Source organism: Aquarana catesbeiana, linkage group LG11, assembly GCF_042186555.1.
Source record: "Aquarana catesbeiana isolate 2022-GZ linkage group LG11, ASM4218655v1, whole genome shotgun sequence".
Classification (NCBI taxonomy): domain Eukaryota; kingdom Metazoa; phylum Chordata; class Amphibia; order Anura; family Ranidae; genus Aquarana; species Aquarana catesbeiana.
In genome coordinates, this window is record NC_133334.1 from 190,766,022 (window position 1) to 190,788,118 (window position 22,097).

General features: G+C 42.1%; 1 protein-coding gene across 4 annotated transcripts; it reads right to left on the reverse strand.

The window, feature by feature from the left end:
- Nucleotides 1-5,230: 5,230 nt before the first annotated feature.
- RBM4B (RNA binding motif protein 4B) lies at nt 5,231-17,825 on the reverse strand. Of its 4 annotated transcripts, none has more exons than XM_073605134.1 (4): nt 17,677-17,825; nt 12,942-13,363; nt 8,155-8,738; nt 5,231-5,753 (listed from the first exon to the last, which is right to left on the reverse strand). In XM_073605134.1, exons 2-3 carry the CDS (start codon nt 13,351-13,353, stop codon nt 8,164-8,166), a joined length of 987 nt encoding a protein of 328 aa, XP_073461235.1. In that variant the 5' UTR covers nt 13,354-13,363; nt 17,677-17,825; the 3' UTR covers nt 5,231-5,753; nt 8,155-8,163. The 4 variants fall into 4 exon arrangements, with proteins under 4 accessions (XP_073461235.1, XP_073461236.1, XP_073461238.1 ...); XM_073605135.1 differs by lacking the exon at nt 17,677-17,825 and adding an exon at nt 16,695-16,840; XM_073605137.1 differs by lacking the exon at nt 8,155-8,738.
- Nucleotides 17,826-22,097: the final 4,272 nt, after the last annotated feature.

Below are 22,097 nucleotides of genomic sequence, written 5' to 3' on the forward strand. Positions count from 1 at the left end.
TATATTTTTTTTGCTTTCCTTGGCACCGCGATAATCCCTTGTCCTCTTTACTTGACTTACTATTTATGTAATTTGGGATGAGGTGCTGTATCCAAATTAACCTGCCTAGCCACACTTTCACTTTCAAATGCAAATTAAATATTTTATGCAAAGTTTATTGCAAACGGCATACTATTCATTTCATAACATTGATGACAATATATGATGAGATTATATATATCTTCTCTTCTCCGCTCAGGGTAATGATGAGCTAAGGCGTGTTATGTTTAATACCAGGCAATTAGACACCTTCCTGCCCAGGCCAATTTTCAGCTTTCAGTGCTGTCGCAATTTGAATAACAATTGCGCGGTCATACAACACTGTACTCAAACAAATTTTTTATCACTTTGTTCCCACAAATATAGCTTTCTTTTGGTATTTGATCACCTCTGTGGTTTTTATTTTTTGCGCAACAAATAAAAAAAAAGACCAAAAATTTGAAAAAAAAAATTTTTTCTTTGTTTCTGTTAAAAAATTTTGTAAATAAGTACGTTTTCTTCTTCAATGACGGGCACTGATAGGTGGCATTGCTGGGCATCACTGATATATAATGGTGCCAGTTAGTGCCCATTTGTGAGCACTGATTGGGCAATTGCACATGTGGATGGCCATGGGGTACATACCTGGCCATCCACGTTGCCCCCTTCCCTGGTGGTCCTGGCGGCTTCCCTGGTATTCTAGTGTGGGATCCGAGGGGGGGGGGCTACGCAAAAAAAAAAAAAAAAAAAAATCAGCGCAGACCCCCCCCGCCAGGAGAGCCAACGATCGGCTCTCCTCTACTCACGTCCAGACGGGAGTGAGGGAAAAGCCCATCAACGGCTTTTCCTATTGACATCGTGATCAGCCAAAATTGGACACGGCTGATCATGTGGTAAAGCGGTGTCAAACTGACACCGCTCCACCGATTGTCACGATGCGCACGTCGGCTGTTATCCTGCTGGACATCATATGACGCCCAGTCAGGATAACTGAACCACCGCCCGGCCGTCAACCTGCTATAGGCCAGGCAGCAAGTGGTGGGGGTGGGGGTGTGTGTGTGTGTGTGTGTGTGTGTGTGTGTATATATAAATAAAAATATCTCTCTCGCTCTCTCTATCTACCTCTATCTCTCCCCCTCTCTATCCATCTCAAATTTTTTTTTAAATTCAAATAAGCTTTATTGGCAGGACTACATACAGTACATACATGTTAGCATTGCCAAAGAAGTTGAGTTTCTATAAGAAAAAAAAAAGGGGGAATGGGCATTAGTCCGTGTAAAGGATTTTTAAGTCCTCAGTTTTTCATGACCCTCTCGGTCGATGACACTCTGTCACATATTGGGCAGCTATTATTACCGTTGGCTCCTCTTCACCCAGTAGAAATTGGAGTTTCCTCTTCTCTTCTATAGAATTGAAGACTGGGATGAGAGTGGAGAGTCTCTGGAAGTGAGTGTCCCGCACTAATGAGTACTTTGGGCAATGGCTGTCTCTGTAGGAAAGGAAGCACGTTCCGGTTTGTGGCCCCTCAAGTATATCTATCGGTGGCCCCCAAAGCTCGAGCGTGTTATTTTTTTTCTTTTTTGCTGTTAATATATCTTCTTTAGCCTGACAAATCCCCGAGCGCCGCACTCATTCTTAGTAGGAGCTGGGACTTGTTCACAAGTCTATGTGCTCGAGCCCGCAAAGGAGGGGACAGTGCGCAGCGCCACCGCCAATCACAGGCACTGTAACATTTCCCCAATCTCTGCATCTGCAGTCCGCAGATGCAGAGATCAGGAATAGTCACAGTGCCTGTGATTAGCTCTTCGCGCTGTCAGCTTCATAGCGGCTCTAGCGCATAGACTTCTAAAAATGAGCGCGGCGCTCAGGATTTGTCAGGCTAAAGAAGATAGATATATTAACAGCATAAAAAAACCATAACACGCTCAAGCTTTTTAGGGCCACAGATGGAAATACTTGGCAGGCCACAGATGTGTATATATGCAAATTCCTAGTGGGGGCCACATCAAACCGGAACATGGGCAGGACTTTGGCCATGCCTGCCCTGGGGTGAGGGAATGGTTGAACAAAATGGGCGACACTATTAAATTGGAGAAAAATATATATACCAACACAGGGGGAGTATGAAAAAACATGGGCACCTTGGTTGAATGTCCCTGGTTTAGCTCCGGATGATCTCATTATGGATCGTCTGCTATCATAAAAGTTAGGGGCTGGGTGGAGCACTGCCTGGGGTACTTACTGTTGCTAGCTCTATATGGCCCGTCTATATGGCCCCCATGGTATATGTTTATATATGGTGTAAATGACCATTTCATATGTTAAATGTCATTGTTTGGTGGATATAAGACTACTTGTGAAAAAGAATATATGACCGTACAGCTTGTAAACATTTTGCATATTATCAATAAAATCCTTTTTGAGTCAAAAAAAATTTTCTCCTGAAGAAGCAGTCATTACCGCAAAACATGTAGACTAGAGGATTTGTTGTACGTCAAGAACTAATTACATCCAATAGCCTTAGGACTCACCAAGGATACTTTACTCCCGGCAATACCAACACAAGAAATAGGTTATTGCAAGCATTGTTTGTTTTAGGTCTATGGAGATATGTTTTTTTTTTTTTAACCAATTTTTGTATAAATAAAATGTAAAAATTTTATATATGGCTACCAAAAGGATGCCCTTACCCCTGCACCTGGCAGAGACTTAACCATTGTAAAAAGAAACATCCATGTGCAATCAGTTTTAAGTCAAAAATAAAGTCCCAAATTATTATTTATTCCTTGAAACAAATGCGATAAGCCAAAGCCTTCCCCTCTTGGGGCAGACCACTACCAAAAAGGAGTCAGATGTATGCTTACCATGTAGCAGTGACTAACTAAAGAAAGGTCAAATGGGCCATTTATATGTGGCTCACCAAGCTTTTAGGCAGCTTTAAAAAAAAAAAAACCCATACACGTCTATACAGCAATACCTCCGTTCACGAACAAAAAACTTCACAAATATTTGCTTCGGTAAACGAACGCTGCTTCGGGGTTCACGAGCAGCAGCCGTCTTCCATGCTCCGACACCTGGTTGCAACTTCCTGTAGGTGAGATCGCAGTCAGAGACATTTAGCCCAAGGTCACACTGACAGTGAAAATGAAATCGTGCAAAATCAGCTGAACTCGCACAATTTCATTCTCGCATTTCAGATCCGACTTCGTGGGTGATATCAGAGACATCTGTGCAGGCAGCACCATAGATGTCTATGGAAACAGCACCCTGAAATCACCAAAAGTAGTACAGAAACTACTTTTGGGAATCGGTGTGGCACCGCAAAGATGCACTAATTCGGATGGTGCTATTGCTGCCGATTTGCCAAATCGCTCCAATGTGAACCTAGGCGGAAAGCGTACTGTGAAGACAGTATTAAGAAGCTTTTTAGCACATCACTGTGCACACTTACTGTATAGCTTTATTGTGTGCTTTTTATCACATACTGTACCGGACATCCAGTATGGCTCCAAAGAAAAATTCAGAGCAACCATGGTGGTAAGAAGAAGAAAGTGCAGAGCAGTAATGAAGGCAACAAGAGTGTTCAAAGCAAGCATGTTGAAAAGAAAAAACGCAGAGCAATAATGCAGGTGACAAGAATGTGTTTGTGTTCTCTCTTCATACTGTGCTTTTTTTTTTTTTATATATATATATATATATATATATATATATATATATATATCTATATCTATATCTATATCTATATCTATATCTATATCTATATCTATCTATCATTCCCAGCTGGTTGATGGCTTTTACCATCACACCCAGTTGACATGATGAGAGGTGAAGCGACATGCTTGCGTCATCACGTCAACCAGAAGTAATGGTAAAACACCATCATAACCAGCTAGGAATGTTATTGTGAAACATGCAGTTTCCTCCGATGTGAGTGCCATTTTAAATACAATTAACTTTTTTTTTTTTTTTAGAAGATTTTACACCATTTAGCGATTTCTTCCCTATATGCCCATTTCTGATTATGTGAGATAATCTGTTTAAAGTCGTCTAGGAAAGTGGAAGGTGTGGAGAGCCATATATTAAAAAAAAAAAAAAAAAAAAAAAAAAAAAAAGGGTCTAGGGATGCACCGAAAATTCGGCCACCAAAACATATCTTCCGAAAACGGCCTTTTCGGCAATTTGCCGAAAGAGAAATGACGCCAATAACAGAGCAGAAAAAGGGGCGGGGCCCCGCCCCTGGTGCCGTCCTGTATGGGTGTTCTGGAGTGTCCCCGTCCAGCCCCAGTCCTCTCCCTCCTCGACGAGGCGGCTGAAAGCAAAACAGTGCTCTATGGAGGAAAGCTGTCAGCACACCGCGTTAAGGAGCAGCTTGTCTGTATGATCAGCGGGAGGAGCATTATCAGTGTGCAGCACTGGGGGGGTTAAGAGTGCAGGACTTGTTGTTTGACATGCTGTTGGAAACAGTGAGCCCGCTCGGTGTTTCTAAGCATGTCAAACAAGTCCTGAACTCTTAACCCCCGCGGGGCTGCACACTGATAAGGCTCCTCCCACTGATCATACTGCTTCTTAACGCTGTGTGCTGACAGCTTTCCTCCATAGATAGAGCACGGTTCTTGGCTTTGCCTTGCTAACAATGCCCTGATCCTGACATACAAAGGCAGGCTGCATTTAAAGGAACCTGGTGAGGCTGCATTCATCTCCTGTACCACGTCCGCAGTCTGACCATTTCCTGTACCACGTCCCCAGTTTCTGACCATCTCCTGTATAAAAATATTTAAAAACAGTCATTTTCGGTATCGGTTTTCAGCCTAGTGTATTTTTCATTTTCAGTATTGGTTTCGGCATAAAAAACCCATTCGGTGCACCCCTAAAATGGTCCATTTGAACTTTTAGTTAGACGCTACATGGTAAGTGTACATTGACTCAAGGAGGTGAAGGCTTTGACATCACTTTTTTTTTTTTAAATCTGTTTCAAGGAAGAATTTGGGACTAAATTATTTTTCACTTAATTGATTTTGCACGTGGATGTTTCTTTTCTAAGGACTTTTATAGAATTCAATAGTTTAGCGCAGCACTTTGTTTATAGAGGTTATTAGCTGTGATACATATCTCACGGTGTGCTTGCAGCTATTAGGATGTATTTGTTTTAACTTATATCGTATACAAGCGGTATTATTCTTTTTCTAGGTTTAAGAAAACATTACAAAACTGACAATTTTCAATGTGATGTTTATTATTGGAGGATTGAAAAAGGGAAAAAAAAAAAAAAAAAAATTAAATGTTAGCATTTAACAGGCACACTGTATACAAATTTGCCCTGTTCTGTAAATACATTAATATTTCACCACGCAGCAAACCCTTAACATTACAATGTCTAACTTCCTGAAAATAATTTTTTTTTTTTTTTTTTTAAAATAGACCTAGAGCAAACATAATTTGATTATAGACCCATTCTTATGCATCACCATTTTCACAAGTTTTAAGGGGGTAGTTTTTAGACTGCACACATTTAACATTTTATAATGGAAAATAATCTGAAATGTGTTGCAAAGATAAGTCAAAAAGTGACCAAACTACTCGCCATATAAACCCAAAAATAAAAAAACATTTACACCTCCCCAAAAAATAAAACTACAAAACAAAAACAGGTTTGATGTTGAATGTATCTGGCGTATGAAGGTAAAAACTTTGTACTGCAAACGCAACTGGAGACTGCACCGGACACCGTAGCTTGCCTAAAAACAAAAAAGGTAGAAAAAAATTGTAGTTTTAAAAGATTCTCATCCATTAACCACTTTGCTCACATATTATACAGATGTCATACAGATCAGTAACAGGATGTCCAATCAGTTCCCAATATTAAACATGGCACAATTGTGCAGGAGCACCACGTGATTCGCACTGGAGTCACCCTGCATTCCTGTGCACATCACCAAATGGTGCATGACCCTTTTTTTCTCTGCACCCAAATCGCATTCACACTCATGTAATGCAATTCTGGCAAGCGCACTGTTTTGCAATCTGTTTCGGGTGTTAATCTAACATTGACACACGCAGCAGATCAAATGGACGCAGTGCGATACGGAGGAAACACAGCTAATCTTGTGCGTTTCCTGAATCGCATCAGTGTATACCAGGGCTTAATGTTCATCATCTACAGTACTGACTCAGATACATGGATTGGACCTAAAGTAGATAACCTTTTGTGTGCCAGCGATTTAACAACTGTAAATCTGTCAAGATCTTTTCAAATGATGTTGCACGTTACCTAATTTTGACACTAAAAGAATGCAGCGACCTTTACATTTTAAATTTTTAAACCCCCCCCCCCCCGAAAAAAAAAAAAAAATAATAATAATAATAATAATAATAATAATAATAAGTCATGCGATAGTCCCTAAAAAGGGAATGGACCTTCCTATCACTATACATTAACATGGTATGGTAGCTCTATGCTGGTCCTAAATAAGGCAGCACTGCAGTCATTTATGGGGCTTTTATATGTGTCTACTTTATTAGTACATGAGCTTATGTTCAGGTGCTAAATGACTAAATACATTAAAGAAAGCATCTCACAAGAGAATTGCAGCCGTCATTAACTTTTCCTCACAGTTGCTCAATTCTGGCTGTCAAGTTGACCCCCTGACCCAGAGAATGTATGCATGTCAGAAATTTTGTTTGCACACTAGTTCAGTATCTATAAACACAAAGCTGGGTGGGAGAAAAAAAAAAAAAAAAAAAAAAAAAAAATCGCTGATGGCTCGTTTCTCAGAGCAGAGAGCTGCTGTCAATCAGTAGCTCTCCTCCACACTCACTGGAGCGCTGAGCTGTGGAGGGGCAGAAAGCGGCCGTCTCAGCAGCTCGCCAAGACAGCCATGAACCCAGGCACCTGGTGGATCCAGACTCCCAGAGTCGGGATGACACGGTGCCTGGACTGATCTGGGTGACGTCAGAGTGCAGACTTCAGACCGCTCTCTGCCGAAACCGGGTCCCAGGAGTGCAAAACGAATTGCACTCCCCTGACACGTAGGCGAAGCCCAGAAAAACGAGCTCAGGCTGGATTTCTCCTTTAAAGTGAAAAGTTTAACAGTCAAACTTTTAAGTTGTGGAGATGGATTTGACTATCTGTTAGCAATAAAACCTGCGTGTCCCCATTAGGGAGATTCACCCTTTCGATTTGTCCCGTTTCCCAATGTGACAAAAAAAAAAAAAAAAAGTTGTCCTCAGAACAGCAATAGAGGGGGAATCTTCCAATGGGGACAATAATTCTGGTGACCCAGGAGGCCCCAATGAATTCCATTAATTTCCACAAACTAAAAAGAATGACAGGAGTTATAATTCTCTTTGCCTATGGTTCTACTTGGAGTATTTAAAGCGGATCCCCAAAAGGGGAAGTTCCACTTGTTTGCATCCTTGACTGCCACATTTGGCACTTCTGGGGGTGAGCGAGTACCTGGTTTTGACAAGTACCAGCTCCCACTTCCTGTCAGATTGCTGCAGCGATCTGAGTGGCAGTTCAAGGTCACTAGAATCTCCGTAAAATGGGGACTGATTCAACTTTTTTCAACCTTGTCATTTTTGTTGTATTTGGGGGCTGTCATTAAAGCAGTACCATTCACTGTGCAAGTCAAGTAAGGATTATTCCTACTGCTCCTCTAAAGCCACATTAAAAAAGGTGTTTCTTTCAAAGAATGGTCAGATACATTTTAACTACTTACCTGTAACCTTTACCATTATCCTAGTTATTGATGCAATGACACTCCTTAATGGTCTTCTCTGTGCATAATCATTAAGCTTAAAATGATAGCTTTTTACAAAACGTATAAACCTATGTTTCTACAAACATCTGTCCTGCAACAAATGTTTAAAAAAAAAAAAAAACACACTTGTACAGAAATTACTTGGGTGCGATTTTTTCTTTAACGCAAGGGTAACTTCTTTTAGACTGGCACACGTATTTGGATTTAGATTTGTCTCAACTATGTTACAGTGTTCTATGTGCACGATACGCCTTTAAATAGCGCGCTTTAAAGATTGCACGGTTTGCAAAAAAACCTGAAATCTACAAAGTGTTGACCCGAAGCAGTACACAAAGGATACAGGGAAGGACATAAAGTAGAAACTATAAAGCCTCACCTCCTCAATCTAGTAAAACCGCGACCGGTCAGCATAGGAATCCCGCATGTATCGTGGGGTGTCATAGACAGAACTCCGTATGGCAGGGTTTAATCTGCGCTCCATACCATATCCCTCCACACCAGCTGTTGCAGTGGCACGACGTATGGGGCTTCGATCTCGTGAATAATAGCTGGGAAGCGGAGGTGGAGGTGGCAACAAATGCCTCTCATATGGATAGGATTCCAAACGCTTTCTGTGTGATAAAGTGGACATTGATGGTGGGGGGATAGGAGGCAGTCGACGATCCATAAAGGTATCATACGATGACGGGCGTATACGGTAACGGTGGTAGTAGTCTATGAGGCTGCGGCGTTCATCATATAACATGCGCTCCGCGTAGGCAGCCGCCGCACTGCGCATTGGGACATAAGGATCAGCGAAAGGATCATGATAAGGTGGCCCCAGCTCCTGAGCCATTTGGTCTAAGGGGCACATTCCGGACCAGTGGCCGTTCTTCCCGCAACGGTAGCATCGACTTTGTTCTCCCATCCCCGGTGTTACTCGCAGACGGCTTGTAGAAAGCTGAACGTGCATCTTTTTCCCTTTAAGAGAGCACACGCGACAAGGTGAGAAGTCTGGGAACAATTACCTTCTCTGAAAGTACTAGAGATACAAGACATTACATCTGATACTATAGGTGAATAAAACAAAAATTTCCAAAAACAGTTGAAGTATAAGTTGCAAACATTTCAAACAGTTCAGGAAAAAGAAAAAAAAAAAAAAATGTAAAAGTGATAGAAGAGAAAGAACCCCCCACCACACATATAGCTTATTGATTACGTTTTCAAAGTTTAAACACTGTGGTGTCTTTAACACACAACCGAAGTAATGAGGGGGGTAGAAAGTTTACACAACACGTGAGAACAGTAGTAGTATGTGTTTACTTATGATTGATATAGCAACCTACTGTCAAGTGGGTTTCATGTACAATTGGGAGAAAAAAAATAAAAAATAATATATATATATATATATATATATATATATATATATATATATATATATATATATATATATATATATATATATATAATTTCCCAGCTGAACACTTACCTTAAAAACACTGCATCTGGCACGTGTTGTGCTAAGATAGTTCACTGATGCATACCAGTGAAGGCCCCAACTAAAATTATTTGTATATGCATAAATTAAAAATTCCCAGTCACAGCTATTGTCTTATGCATTATGTCACCGATAACTGAAGTCATACAATTAGACCCCACAATAAGTACTGATTAACACATATGGTTGAAAGCCCAGTGGTATGGTGATGAAATAACTTCTGATCAGTGTTGTAATCAAAAAAATAAACAATGAACTCTGCGCTTTTGCCAATCACTAACCAAATTCTTATATTATTCACATCAAAAGAGAAGGAACCACCACCATATAATATATATACTGTATTTATTGGCGTATAACACGCACTTTTTCCCACTGAAAATAGGGAGCAAATCACGGGTGCGTGTTATTTGCCGATAGTGTACCTCGGAGGGGAACGAGCGCTGCCAGAGTTCACTGAGCAGTCATCTGTTTACTTGGCTTTTAAGTCACACACACACACACACAGTGACGCCTCTGCCCCCAACATATGTTGTCTCACAGGAGCTGCTCCAATGCCGATGGCGGAGGTGGGACTGTCGACTGAGAGCCGAGTAAACAGGAGATGATGGATGATTTCCTGCACTGTTCAGACTGCATTGATGAGAGATGGTGAGGCTGCAGATGAGCATTGAGGCTAAAAATAGGCATTAATCAGGCTGCAGATGGGCATTGATGGGAGATGAGGAGGCTGCAAATGGGCACTAATCAGGCCGTATTGATGGGCACTGAACCTTAATTCAAAGTTAATTAAAAAAAAAAAAAAAAAAAAACCCACCACACACTTTTTCCCGACACTTCCCTCTTAAAATGAAGGTGCGCGTTATACGCCGATAAATACATAATTTACAAATAAAATAGAGTCCCAAATTCCACAGTGAACCAATGTAAAAGAAAACCAGTGTAAATAAAATTGAAGTGCCAATACAGAATGCACAGAAATCGAATCTTTCATTGCCACCACAAAAATTTAGCTCCTTACCAAATGATTAGACCCCTTATTTCATGTTCCATTGCGTTTTTCCCACAAATATAGGCATGAGGGTGGCCGGCTCCTAACTGGTCTCTTCTGAACACTCTCCTCGGGCCATCCAATATGCTCCAACAGGGCACAACAAATCCCAGGCGCCAGGTCGCAAGGGTAACTAGAAATTGCATTCTGGAACCTAGGCTTTGGTCAGCCAGGTTTACTTGTTGGAAGGAAACAATTGTGCGGCTGAGCTGCCACCTGAATGCCTCCACACATCCCACGCGCATGACATCAATTCCGGGTCCCTGTTGACAGTTTCCCCAGCCATCAAATCTGGGAAAGAATAACGCAGTGCATTGTGTGTTGCATTCAGTGGAGCACTAGAGATGTCTCATTAAAGAGAATCTGAGAAAAAAACCCCCCCCCCCCCCCCCCCCCCCCCCAAGCATTGTGTTAAAAATAACATCCACAAGGGAGCAAGGAAGTAAAAGTCCTTCATGAAATAATGGGTCTAATCATTTAGCTAGGAGCAAAATTTGTTTTCGTGCACTTTAGTCACATTTAAAGTGTTGTACCAGCCCCAATATTTCTTTCACCCATTACATCAGACAGGAGGTCTGATAAAACATTAGCAATTGCAGTCAAAGACTAATTGAACTAGTAGATGTCTTAATGGCAAAGGAATTTCAAAATGCCCACAAAGCTGAAAAAATTAAAAAAATTATAGCATTGTATTAAAATTAATATTACTGATTCTGCTCCCATGATCTGGAGAGCAGACAATTTAGGCATCTGTTTTGCAGGCAGTAGCACTAGCAAAGGGTTAGTAAACTACTCAGAAAAGCTTTCAAATTAAAATTTAACTGACTCATTTTACATAAAACATCTCCGCTTAAACAGACGCTTATTGCACTGAAGTACAAAAAAAGAAAGTCTTCAAACTCTTCATAACCTTCTGCCAGTGGGAATAGCACTTCAAGTATCCACCCACTCAAAAGGATTTCATGAAACATACTCACCAATCTGCATCAGCAGCTCTCTAGAAGTCAGAAAATAACACCCTTTTACCAAATAATCCGATTAGACTTAAAATTAAAATGTGATTAGTATACAAATTATTAAAAAAAAAAAAAAAAAAAAATTTATAATCTAAGGCTAGGCTCACATGTGTGTGGGTGAATGCTGCTGTGGAACCGCACCTGTCCCCACAGCAGCAACCACCCACACAGAAAAACGCAGGAGATGTAATACCAATGGCACATGCTGCACACACTGGAACTTGCTCCTGCACTGGGAACCGCACTGCATTTGCCGTTCCTACGCAGGCTGCAATTATAAAAATGGAGCAGGGACCTTTTCCCTGCATTTCAGGAGACACGGCAGGCACGTCTTTTCAAATCAATGGGCTATCATGCTGGTGCAAGACACGTGTGAACCAGGCCTAACACTTTCAAATATTTTTCTTCAGCCATTTAATTTATAAGGAGAGCTTTTTAGGCACTTTCATTTTTTTTGGGGGGGGGGGGTGGAGAAGAGAGAGAGAAGAGTCACTTTAAAAGTAAAGATATACTGAGCTGAGAAGAAATCCTACTCTGGAACCTATAAGAACCAATATGTTTAGTCAACTTAACCCCAAGCTATGAGAAAGGACAACCATAAAGTAATATCACAACTTAATTTTTTTAATCCCCCAGGGAACCATACGATTGTAGCATTTGCCCCCATTTTAGTTTAAAAATGTTTTTTTTTCTGTTTAAGCTTGGTTCACATTATACCGCAAGTGTGAACCTAGCCATATGCTGGCTGAAGCTCCATTCCAGGTTGAAGCCCAATTTAGGGTCATTCCATCAGGGGAGCTACAGCACAGTAATCCAAAACATATGATCAAGTACAAACTCAAGAGTGCTGGCCTCCAACGCTTCTCACCTTTTATGTCTCTGTACCACCTTCACACTCAAGCAAACAGCATGGTACACAAGCTTGAAATAACCTCTTCGGCTTTCTCTGGCAGCGACAGATAAATATGATGCACTGTTCAGTCAAAGGCATGTGGAACTTCCTGTAAACCAAGGGTCTTGCACTGACAAGCTCTCTGCTGTGGTGAAAGTCCATCGTCGGCAGACATCACAGAGCCGTTCGAGGCTCTAAAGCAGGGGTCTCAAAATGGTAGCCCTCCAGCTGTTGCGAAACTACAAGTCCCATGAGGCATTGCAAGGCTGACAGTTACAAGCATAACTGTCAGGCAGAGGCATGATGGAGCTTGTAGTTCTGCAACAGATGGAGGGTTGCCACTTTGGGACCCCTACTTTAAAAGGGATTCCAACCATATTGTCAGGATCCAGCCAGCTATCTGATGAACATGTGGCCGAGAACCAAAGCCATCTGTGTCCACCCTCTGCTATCTGGCACTCCAGTGAATGCGGGAGGGGCAGAGTGGGGAGACAGGTGACTGACAGTCACTCTCCACTCACAGAAGAGCGAGAACTGAGCAATTGGAGGTCATGTAATCACTCAGTTTTCTGTCTTAGGGCAGACAGGGGGAAAGCTGTAGCATATATGTGAGTATGTATGTTTATTTTTTAGTAACCCCCCTCAAACTTCTCCTTTTAACAAGACTCCACCTCATTGAAGACCCCTAAATCTAACACTTTATTCCAACTGTCAAATAAAATTTCACCTTTGAATTCCAAGTTGTTTAGATTTCTGATGGCCTCCAATGCTTCTTCTGCTTTCTCCATGTGAACAAAGGCATAATCTTTAACTATGTCACACTCCAGCACGCTCCCATATTCCTCAAATTTTTCCCGTAGCTCATCACCAGTGCAGTCAGTGCTAAGGCTGCTAACATGAAGCTTGGTGGAAGCTCTAGGTTTGCCTCTACTGTGTTCCACATTGATGGAAACACCATGAAGTTTACACTGATTCAGATTATTCACAGCTTCATCTGCAGACTTTTTGTCTTCCATGTGAACAAAGGCATAATTTGTTATGATGTCGCACTCCGATACTTTACCAAACTGCTCAAAGAGAGATTTGAGCTCTGTTTGAGTTGCCGCGGGAGGAAGGTTACCTACAAATAGCTTCACCATTTTTATAACCCTAAGAGATAAAAAAAAAGGGAAACAATTAACAGGCAACTACAGCAAAATAAGCAGGTTTATGTAGTGCTCAGTCAAAATAGACAATGACCTAAACAACTTTATTTTGGACAGAATTGGGGAGGCATAGCTTTTACTGCTGTCAGAATTAACATTGATCACTCTGCTCTGTCCCATTTGAGAAATGACAGAATTGTGGAGCAAAATGTAACAGCCACCTCTGACAGATGTTAGAGAATAAGTTTTCCCCAAATATACATCTGTCCAACTCTTGCTCTTGAGACAACCCTAAATTGTTTAATTCTATGTCTGCAACAATGGCCAAATAGTGGGGTTAAATCGTTCCAGTGAAGATACAGACAATTTATTTCTCTTCCCCACAGAAAAAAAACAAAAAAACACACTTCTGGTTAAACTTTAATGCCTTGCTCGAGCCAAAAAGTTTTCAGTATATAGCAGAAAAAGGTGAAAGCCTCAAGCTTCCATCGGGTTTATGCTGCCATCTGTTAATGGGAAATTCTCATCCTGCTGCCAGTACAGAAACCTATAAACGAGACCCAATCATAAAAAAAAACACAAATTATACCTATCCAGGTATAAGGATTTTTACAAAGTTATATTAGTCCAGCTTGGATCAATGCAACTATGCATATACCATATCAGTGAGATCCCTATAGCAGGCGCTGCTACTACTACAGTTGCTGGAAAGGACTGCAGCAGACCCTGCTACTACTGATCTCCACTAGCTTCTGCATCCTGCGCCTAGCAGCTGCCCTGCTACTAAACACTTCAGTAACATCACAGTTTCCCCATTAAATTGGGAAAAACAAATAAAAAAAAGGGGGGGGGGGGGGTGTTCCCTGAATGTCTTCCATGCAGCTCAAGTTACCTCGTTTTTAGTAACCAGAAGGGCAGCCGCTTGGCATGGGACTCAGTAGCTAAGGGAGATCACTGTAGTAGCAGTGTCTAGTTTCTAGGATTTCCATAGGTATGGTACATAAATAGTCACATTGGTCCAAACTGGAGCAATGTAAAAATGCTGATGTAAACAAGCATTTCCCTGTTCTGCCTAGTGACACTGATCACAGCTCCCTGTAATCGGGAGCGGTGATCAGTGTTGTGTCACACATAGCCCGTCAGCCCGTTCCCCCCCCCCCCCCCCCACAGTTAGAATCACTCCCTAGGACACTTAACCCCTTCACTGCCTGCATTTTTAATCGCACTGATTGCTGTATAAATGTGAATGGTCCCAAAATAGCGCCAAAGGTGTCCGCAATAATGTCGCAGTCACGAAAAAAAAAAAAAAAACTGATCGCCGACATTACTAGTAAAAAAAACATTAAATAAAAATGCCATAAAACTATCCCCTATTTTGTAGACGCTATAACTTTTGCGCAGCCCAATCAATAGACACTTGTTGCGGGGTTTTTTTACCAAAAATATGTAGAAGAATAAGTATCAGCCTAAACTGAGGGGAAAAAAAATATTTTTTTATATAGATTTTTTGGGGAAATTATAGCAAAAAGTAAATAATATTGCTTTTTTTTTTCAAAATTGTCGCTCTTTTTTGTTTATAGCACAAAAAATAAAAACCCGCAGAGGAAATCAAATACCACCAGAAGAAAGCTCTATTTGTGGGGGGGGGGGGGAATATGTCAATTTTGTTTGGGTACAACATAGTACAACCACGCAATTGTCAGTTAAAGCAACCCAGTGCCGAATCGCAAAAAACGCTCTGGTCAGGAAGTGGGTAAATACTTCCGGGGCTGAAGCGGTTAATAAGTAAAGTTTAAAATTAATTTTAAAAAAGGCAATTCTTACATATCTCTATGCAGTGGTAAATATAAATAACCAACTATATGCTTAGAGAGCAAAATCTCTAATCCACTCAACAACAGACAGAAGAGATATACTATTAAAGGGTGAATCTGGTCACTATCAGATTCAGATCACATTTTTTTATATTTAAGAAAACAAACAAATGTCTTCACAAAAAGAAAAAAAAAAACAAAAAAAAAAAAATGTAATTTTAAGAATGTTCGTTCGATTTTCTAATCATTAATGGGGTCAAATCGACGTTCCTTTTCAACCATAGTGATGGGAAAATTTGGAAATAAAAAACTTCTTGGTCAAAGGAATTTTCAGACAGTATGGTTTTTGTTCAGAAATTACATTCATTTTAAAAACAGAATGTTATAAACAAGTGAAAATTTCACATTCTTTCAAACGTACTAAGATTTTTTGTCTGAATATTCTCATCTGAAAATTGATCCGTGTGGCCGGCTTAAGGCTCAGTACACACCTATGCAGTTTGCTTTTGATCTGTTTCTGCAGTGCGTTTTGATTTTTGCACACGTGATTTTGCTGCAATTTGCGTTTTTGCATTTTCTTTGGACAATTTATTGTTGGGCAGATTAAAAAACACAAATTGCTGCAAAAACGCATTACATGCTTTGCTGCAGCTTCTCCATTGAAGTATACTGAACCAAAAAAGCACTGAGGAAAAAAAAAAAAAAAAAAAAAAAAAAAAAGTCCCTGACCCTTTCCAAATAGGCAGTGGCTGAAAAAATGCATAGATGTGAACGTGTCCCATAGGAAACTGTCAATGAACTGTAGTGTGTTTATGCCAAAAGCACCAAAAAACACATAGTTGTAAACCAGGTCTAAGACGTTTAGTAACACTAAAAAACTAAAATTAGACCTTTATAGTACAAAAAAAAAGCAGATAATCACCACTGTAAAGGGGTTCATTTTTTACTGTAGAACTGTGAAAGTAATATTTACATTAGTGATTATTTGCTCGTTTTGTACTATAAAGGGCTCATTTTAGTTTAACCCCATTATGTTACTGGCCGATTAATCAATTATGAAAATAGTAATCGATTAGTTTCAGCCCTACTTTATACTCATTGTACCTGTATTTACACAATTTTTTGTGATGTAAAAGGGGGAGGATCCTTACATAGAACCTCTGATGTGGATTTTTTTTTTTTTTTTTTTTTTTTAAACACAAATCTGACTGCAGAGCAGGCTTACTGATCTTTATGCAGCTGTGTACAAAAGTCTATAGAAAATCATACAGCTGTGTGTTCCCGCACAAGAGCCCTAAGACTTCCCTCCCATTGGAAAAATAGCTTCTCTTCCTGTAGGTATACAGGGCAGGAAGAGTGGGGGGGGGGGGGATCTATATCTCTCTCTCTCTCTCCCCACACACAAATTTCTCTGTGCTAATGGCCCGCCATTTTGTTTTTACATATATTTATATAGCACTGACAATTTGCACGGTGGTCTACATACATACACCTTCTAGCCATACCATTATGACCACCCACCTAATGTTGTGTAGGTCCCCCTTTTGCCACCAAAGCAACCCTCACATGGCGAGACATGGACTCCAAAGTAACATCCACATTTATGGCAGGGCCAAGGTTTCCCAGTACAACTTCGCCCAAGGCAACACACTGCCTCTGTCAGCTTGCCTTCTTCCCACACTGCATCCAGGTGCCATCTCTTCCCTAGGTGAGAGACACACATCCATTTGCATGATGTAAAAGAAACCATGCTTCATCAGACCAGGCCACCTTCTTCCGTTGTCCATTGTACAGGCTTCAGCAGCACCATACGCAACAACCTGCGATGCACTGTATGTGCTGGCACCATCCTATCAGAACCACCTCTAACTTTTTCAGCAATTTGAGATCTTCTATTGGGTGGGACTGCCTAGGCTAGGATTCACTCCCCTCGTGTATTGGCAAGTCTTGGGCACCGATCATCATGTCAACAATTTTCCTTTCTTGGACCACTTTTGGTCGGTCCTGATCACTACAGCCCAGGAACATCCCAAAAAGAGCTGTAGTTTTGGTCATGTTATGGCTGATCATCGTATAGTACATTCACAACAATCTCTACCCTCGGGCTTGTCATAACACAGTGAACAGATGTGAATAGGGCCCACACAGACTTCCCACTGAACTGGAGCTGCCTCTTTAGAACACAAACGACTCCAGATATCCCACCACCATTCATTTCCAACCTTTTCCGGATTCAAAGATACCATTCCACCCATATACAACGATGAAGCTGGCTAAAGTTACCTGCAAAACTGATGCGTGTGTAGCCAGCATTGTCCTCGGACACAAAGCACACAACGCTTTACACCCCCCAGCACACATTTCAGTGAAATACCCAAACGTTAATTTCCACTATTTCATGACTACACAGCGTTAACACCGCTCACATCAATTACTGGCCCCACGCCACCCTCCTGACAGGAGTCGTTCTAGAGATCTCCCCATGTATACACATACAACTCACCACCCTCTGTGCTCGAGGCGCGAACTCAACAAAATGGCAGCAGCTTTCCGAATCCGAGCAGGCCACAGAAGGAGAAGGGGAAGTCCTGACACGGGGAAGCCGGCGATTGGTTGTACGCGATGAACTGGCTTGTGTCGATTGGTTTACACGGTAGACGCCCTAATCGCCAGCACTATGATTGGCTAATCTAACCGGAAATGTTTCCGTACTTGACCGCTTCAACAGAAAGACCTTTTGTTTCCTATCTTGTTTAACGGCCATTTTGTTACTAGGCACCGCCTATTGTACACTAACAATTTGTGTATTGTGTTGATATAAAGGGGGATATGGAAGCTGACGTTTTTTTTTTTTGCTGCAGTATGCCGATAAATAATATTCTTGTCTCTTTTAAACATTGTTTTACTGAACACATAATAAGAGAGGTTCCCAAAGGTTGATACTCAAGGGAGACATCACACTATAGCTCTATAGCTACACGGTTTCTTCATAGTTCGCAATGAAATCCTAGGTGACCCAGTCAGAAAGCAGTGCTTTAGTCTTACCATTCTAGTCTGTAGACCTCTGAAATGCCTCCTTAGGGCTCATTCACGCCAGTGGCTGTGTTATTCTGAGACAGTTGTGTATAGCAAAGGGACTGGTGCCACTGTGTCATAAATGATGCATCACACAGTTTTCTTTTAATGGAACTTTACTAATTTGTCAGAAAGACACACCGCAGCACAGAACGGCTCACAGCAGGGGTCCGGTGCGTCCCCATTCTCTGTTTCAGGTCCGATATCAGCCTGAATTTTTGGCTGAATTCGGACCAGAAGACGCACAGGGCTCCTGTGCAGTTCGCACTGGAGCCACTCCAGAGAAGTGTGAATGGGTTCCATAGAGAGGTGGTCACAGTCTCCTGACATGCGAATTGGATGCAGGGAAACACATCCAATTCACAATAGTGTGAACCCAGCCTTAAAGGGTTAGTTCACCTTTACCAAAAAACTGTCTGTGCAGATAAGGGGTGTCTAGATAAAAGCAAACTGTGCAGATTTGACTAAAGTTGAAAGCCCTTGCTATAGGTGAACCTCATGAAGCCTGGCTGGGAGACTCCCACGATGTTGCTAAGAGAGGTCCAGCTCTTACTGTTCACCTTCACCATCACAGGAGCGAGCTCTGAAACGCTGAGCTTAGAGCTACTGCAACAGTGGAGCGAAATTGCATGTGAGGGGGTTTAAATTGGAGAAAGAACTCACTCCTGTGATGGTGAACAGTAACAGCTAGGCTAGGCTAGGCTTCTCTTAGCAATGTCCTAGGAGTTTTTCAGTAATTATTCATGAGGTTTGTATACAAAAACACACAGTCAAGGCGTTCCAGGGAGATCCTAGGAAAATAGTCTGTGAAATGGACTGTGTGGGGTAAATGCACTAAGCAGAGTCCGGGATCCACAGAAGACAAGAAAATGGAAAATTGTATTAAATACTTACCGTAATTTTCCTTTCCTGATGCCAATCCATAGCAGCATGCATATGATATAGCTCCACCCCTATATCCACTCACAGGACCCGTTTAAATCTGTGAAAGTCTGACTGAGAGCAACCTCCCCATTCTCTGTAAAAAAAAACAAGATAAAAAAAGGGAGGGTTTGTATGCTGCCATGGATTGGCTTCAGGAAAGGAAAATTACGGCAAGTATTTGATACAATTTTCAGTTTTCCTGACGCCAACATGGCAGCATACATATGATAAATAACATACTAAACAGGGAGGGCTAAAATGTATTATCAAACTTTATTACATGGAAGCCTGGACCATCATTTAATTAAAGTCCATCGACGTACAAGCCCCTGGATCTTCCCTGTAGCGACTTAGGCAAGTGCACCACGCTAACCAGCCTGCTGCTTTGCTGATGTCTCCATAGGCAAATGCCTGAACTTAAAGATGTAAAAATGGACCTAGCTGAGACCTGGTCTGTGATGACCAAAGGTAAAGGCACCCTAGCCACCCGCAAATCTACCGCAGCAGGAAGAGCAAAGACCCAGCCTGGTTTGGGCCCTGCTCCCACTCCTAAACCTCTGGCACACATGGCCTCCCAAGCGGACGATTCTGACCCTGCTCTCACGGAGCGATCGAACTTCACAGCACTTATGCAGGCCTTAACGACCTGCCAAACCACCATGACAGGCAAAATTGAGTCCGTCCAGCTCGACATCAGCCTCATCCGACGGGACATGGATTCGTTCCGCACCAGGCTGACCGAGGCTGAGAGGCACGTGGGAGACTCGGAGAATACGCTGAGAGATCATTCGGGCTCCCTCCGTACCCTGCAGACTATAATTAAACTGCTGGAGAGCAGGGCTGAAGATTCAGAAAACTGGAATCGAAGAAACAATCTCCGCATCGTGGGTCTGCCAGAGGGGGTGGAGGGGTTGGATCCCCAGACCTTCATGGAGTGTCTCCTGCATACTCTCCTACCACATGCACAGGTTTCACCATTCTTTGCAGTGGAGAGGGCACACAGGATGTCTGCTGTCTGGGGGAATCCTGGGAGCTCCTCCACGTACGTTCATCCTGCGACTTCTGAATTTTAGAGATCGTGACCAGGTCCTACACGAGGCCAGGAAGATGGATGTCCTAAACTATGAAGGAGCATGCCTGATGATTTTCCCGGATTACTCGATCGACACCCAGGAACTCCGGCGATCCTTTGACCAGGTCAAGCTGAACCTCCGGAACAGACATATTAAATACAGCATGTTGTTCTCAGCCAGGCTCCGAGTCCAAGACGGCGAGACGGTGCGGTTTTTCACCTCTCCGGAGGATGCATCACACTGGCTGGATACCCTGCCCAGAGGATGAAGATGCCCGTAAGCTACCCTTAACTGGGGCTGTTATTTTCTTCTTCACATTTTTTGATGGGTTCCCTGAGACTATCGAGGACTCCCTCTGCATGTAAGGTAAACTGTTTTAAAATTGCTTGCTATGCTGCCCCACGCATGTTGCTGATCCAGTAACTGGATCAGCGGCTACTGCAGAGGAACCCAATCTCCTTACCAGTTTGTTGGGATGGACTTTGTCCCCCTCACGTTCTTGTTAAGCAATCAGTTCAGTTGAAGAATGTGCCTCCGATTGTGATCGGGAGAGCTATTGAATCTGCAGGGCCCGCTTATCCTGATAATAGGGCCAGCTGGACTCTATGTGCTAAGACTACGGTTCTCATGGTGCTCCGTTTTTTATGCACCCCCATGATAATTATCAAAGGTTCATGTTTGGGGAAGGAGACACACCGAAGTTTGGGGGGTGCTGTCGGGGGGGGGGGGGAGTTTAAGGTGTACATTCCTTCTCTCTAGCTCAATCTTTTATTGTTTTCCTTTTGTTTGCTTTCTTATGATCTATCGGTTACATTGGCGCAATGAGGCTATCCCACCAATATGTGACAGGGGAGCACTTAAAACAGGTATAATACCAGTCAATATTGCATTGTCCCTACTGAAAGCACTGTGTGTCTGTCTAGTGTTAACCCGTGATCCCTGGTTATGTTTTGAATACCTATGATGGCTCCGCTTACCATTTTATCTTGGAACGTTCGTGGATTGAACTCCAAGGTTAAACGGCTCCTGGTCTTTACATATATAAAGAAATACTCCCGCAGATATGTATACTCCAGGAGACGCATTTGATGGGGAGCAGGACGCTGACCCTCCGGAAACCCTGGGTAGGTTCTTACTACCATTCCACGTACTCCACCTTTTACAGGGGGGTCAGTGTCCTGGTTCATAAGTCATAAGTTTGTCCTCCTGGATCTCCACCTAGATCAAGAAGGTAGATATGTTGTCCTCCATGCCACCTGTGACAAACTGGAGATGCTCATTGTGGGCCTCTATGTGCCCCCCGCTGGCCACTATGGCATTACTACACAAATTAACTCCAATATTGGCACTCTACCCAGGTGCTGCAGTTTTGCTGGCAGGAGACTTCAACATGACCCCTGACCCACCTCTAGATAGATTTAACACAGGTGTAGCCCACGATTCTCCCTGTCACGATGGATGGATATGTATGGGTTGAAAGATGTATGACGGTGGAAATACCCAGGTCTCAAACAATATACAAAAGTGTGAACAAGATATGGTGAAAAATACTCCTGCGCTTGTGAGATCGTTTGCTGTAAAACAAAGGTAGTATTGTAGTCAGAGATAGGACTGGGGGAGATGATGGAGCGTGTCCCGCTGCCTTAGCTGACCAGGGGTGGTCTGGAAAGGACTGTTTAGTAGGAAGTGGATGGAAGGCGCGTGATCAGACGCTTACATCAAGAAATGTATGGTTTATTTATGTAAAAGAATACAGACATATAGTCATATAGATAAAAAATCATACAAATACTACATAATATTATAAAAAAAAGGAAAAACAGGTAACAAAATAAGTACTAGGAAGTTAAAA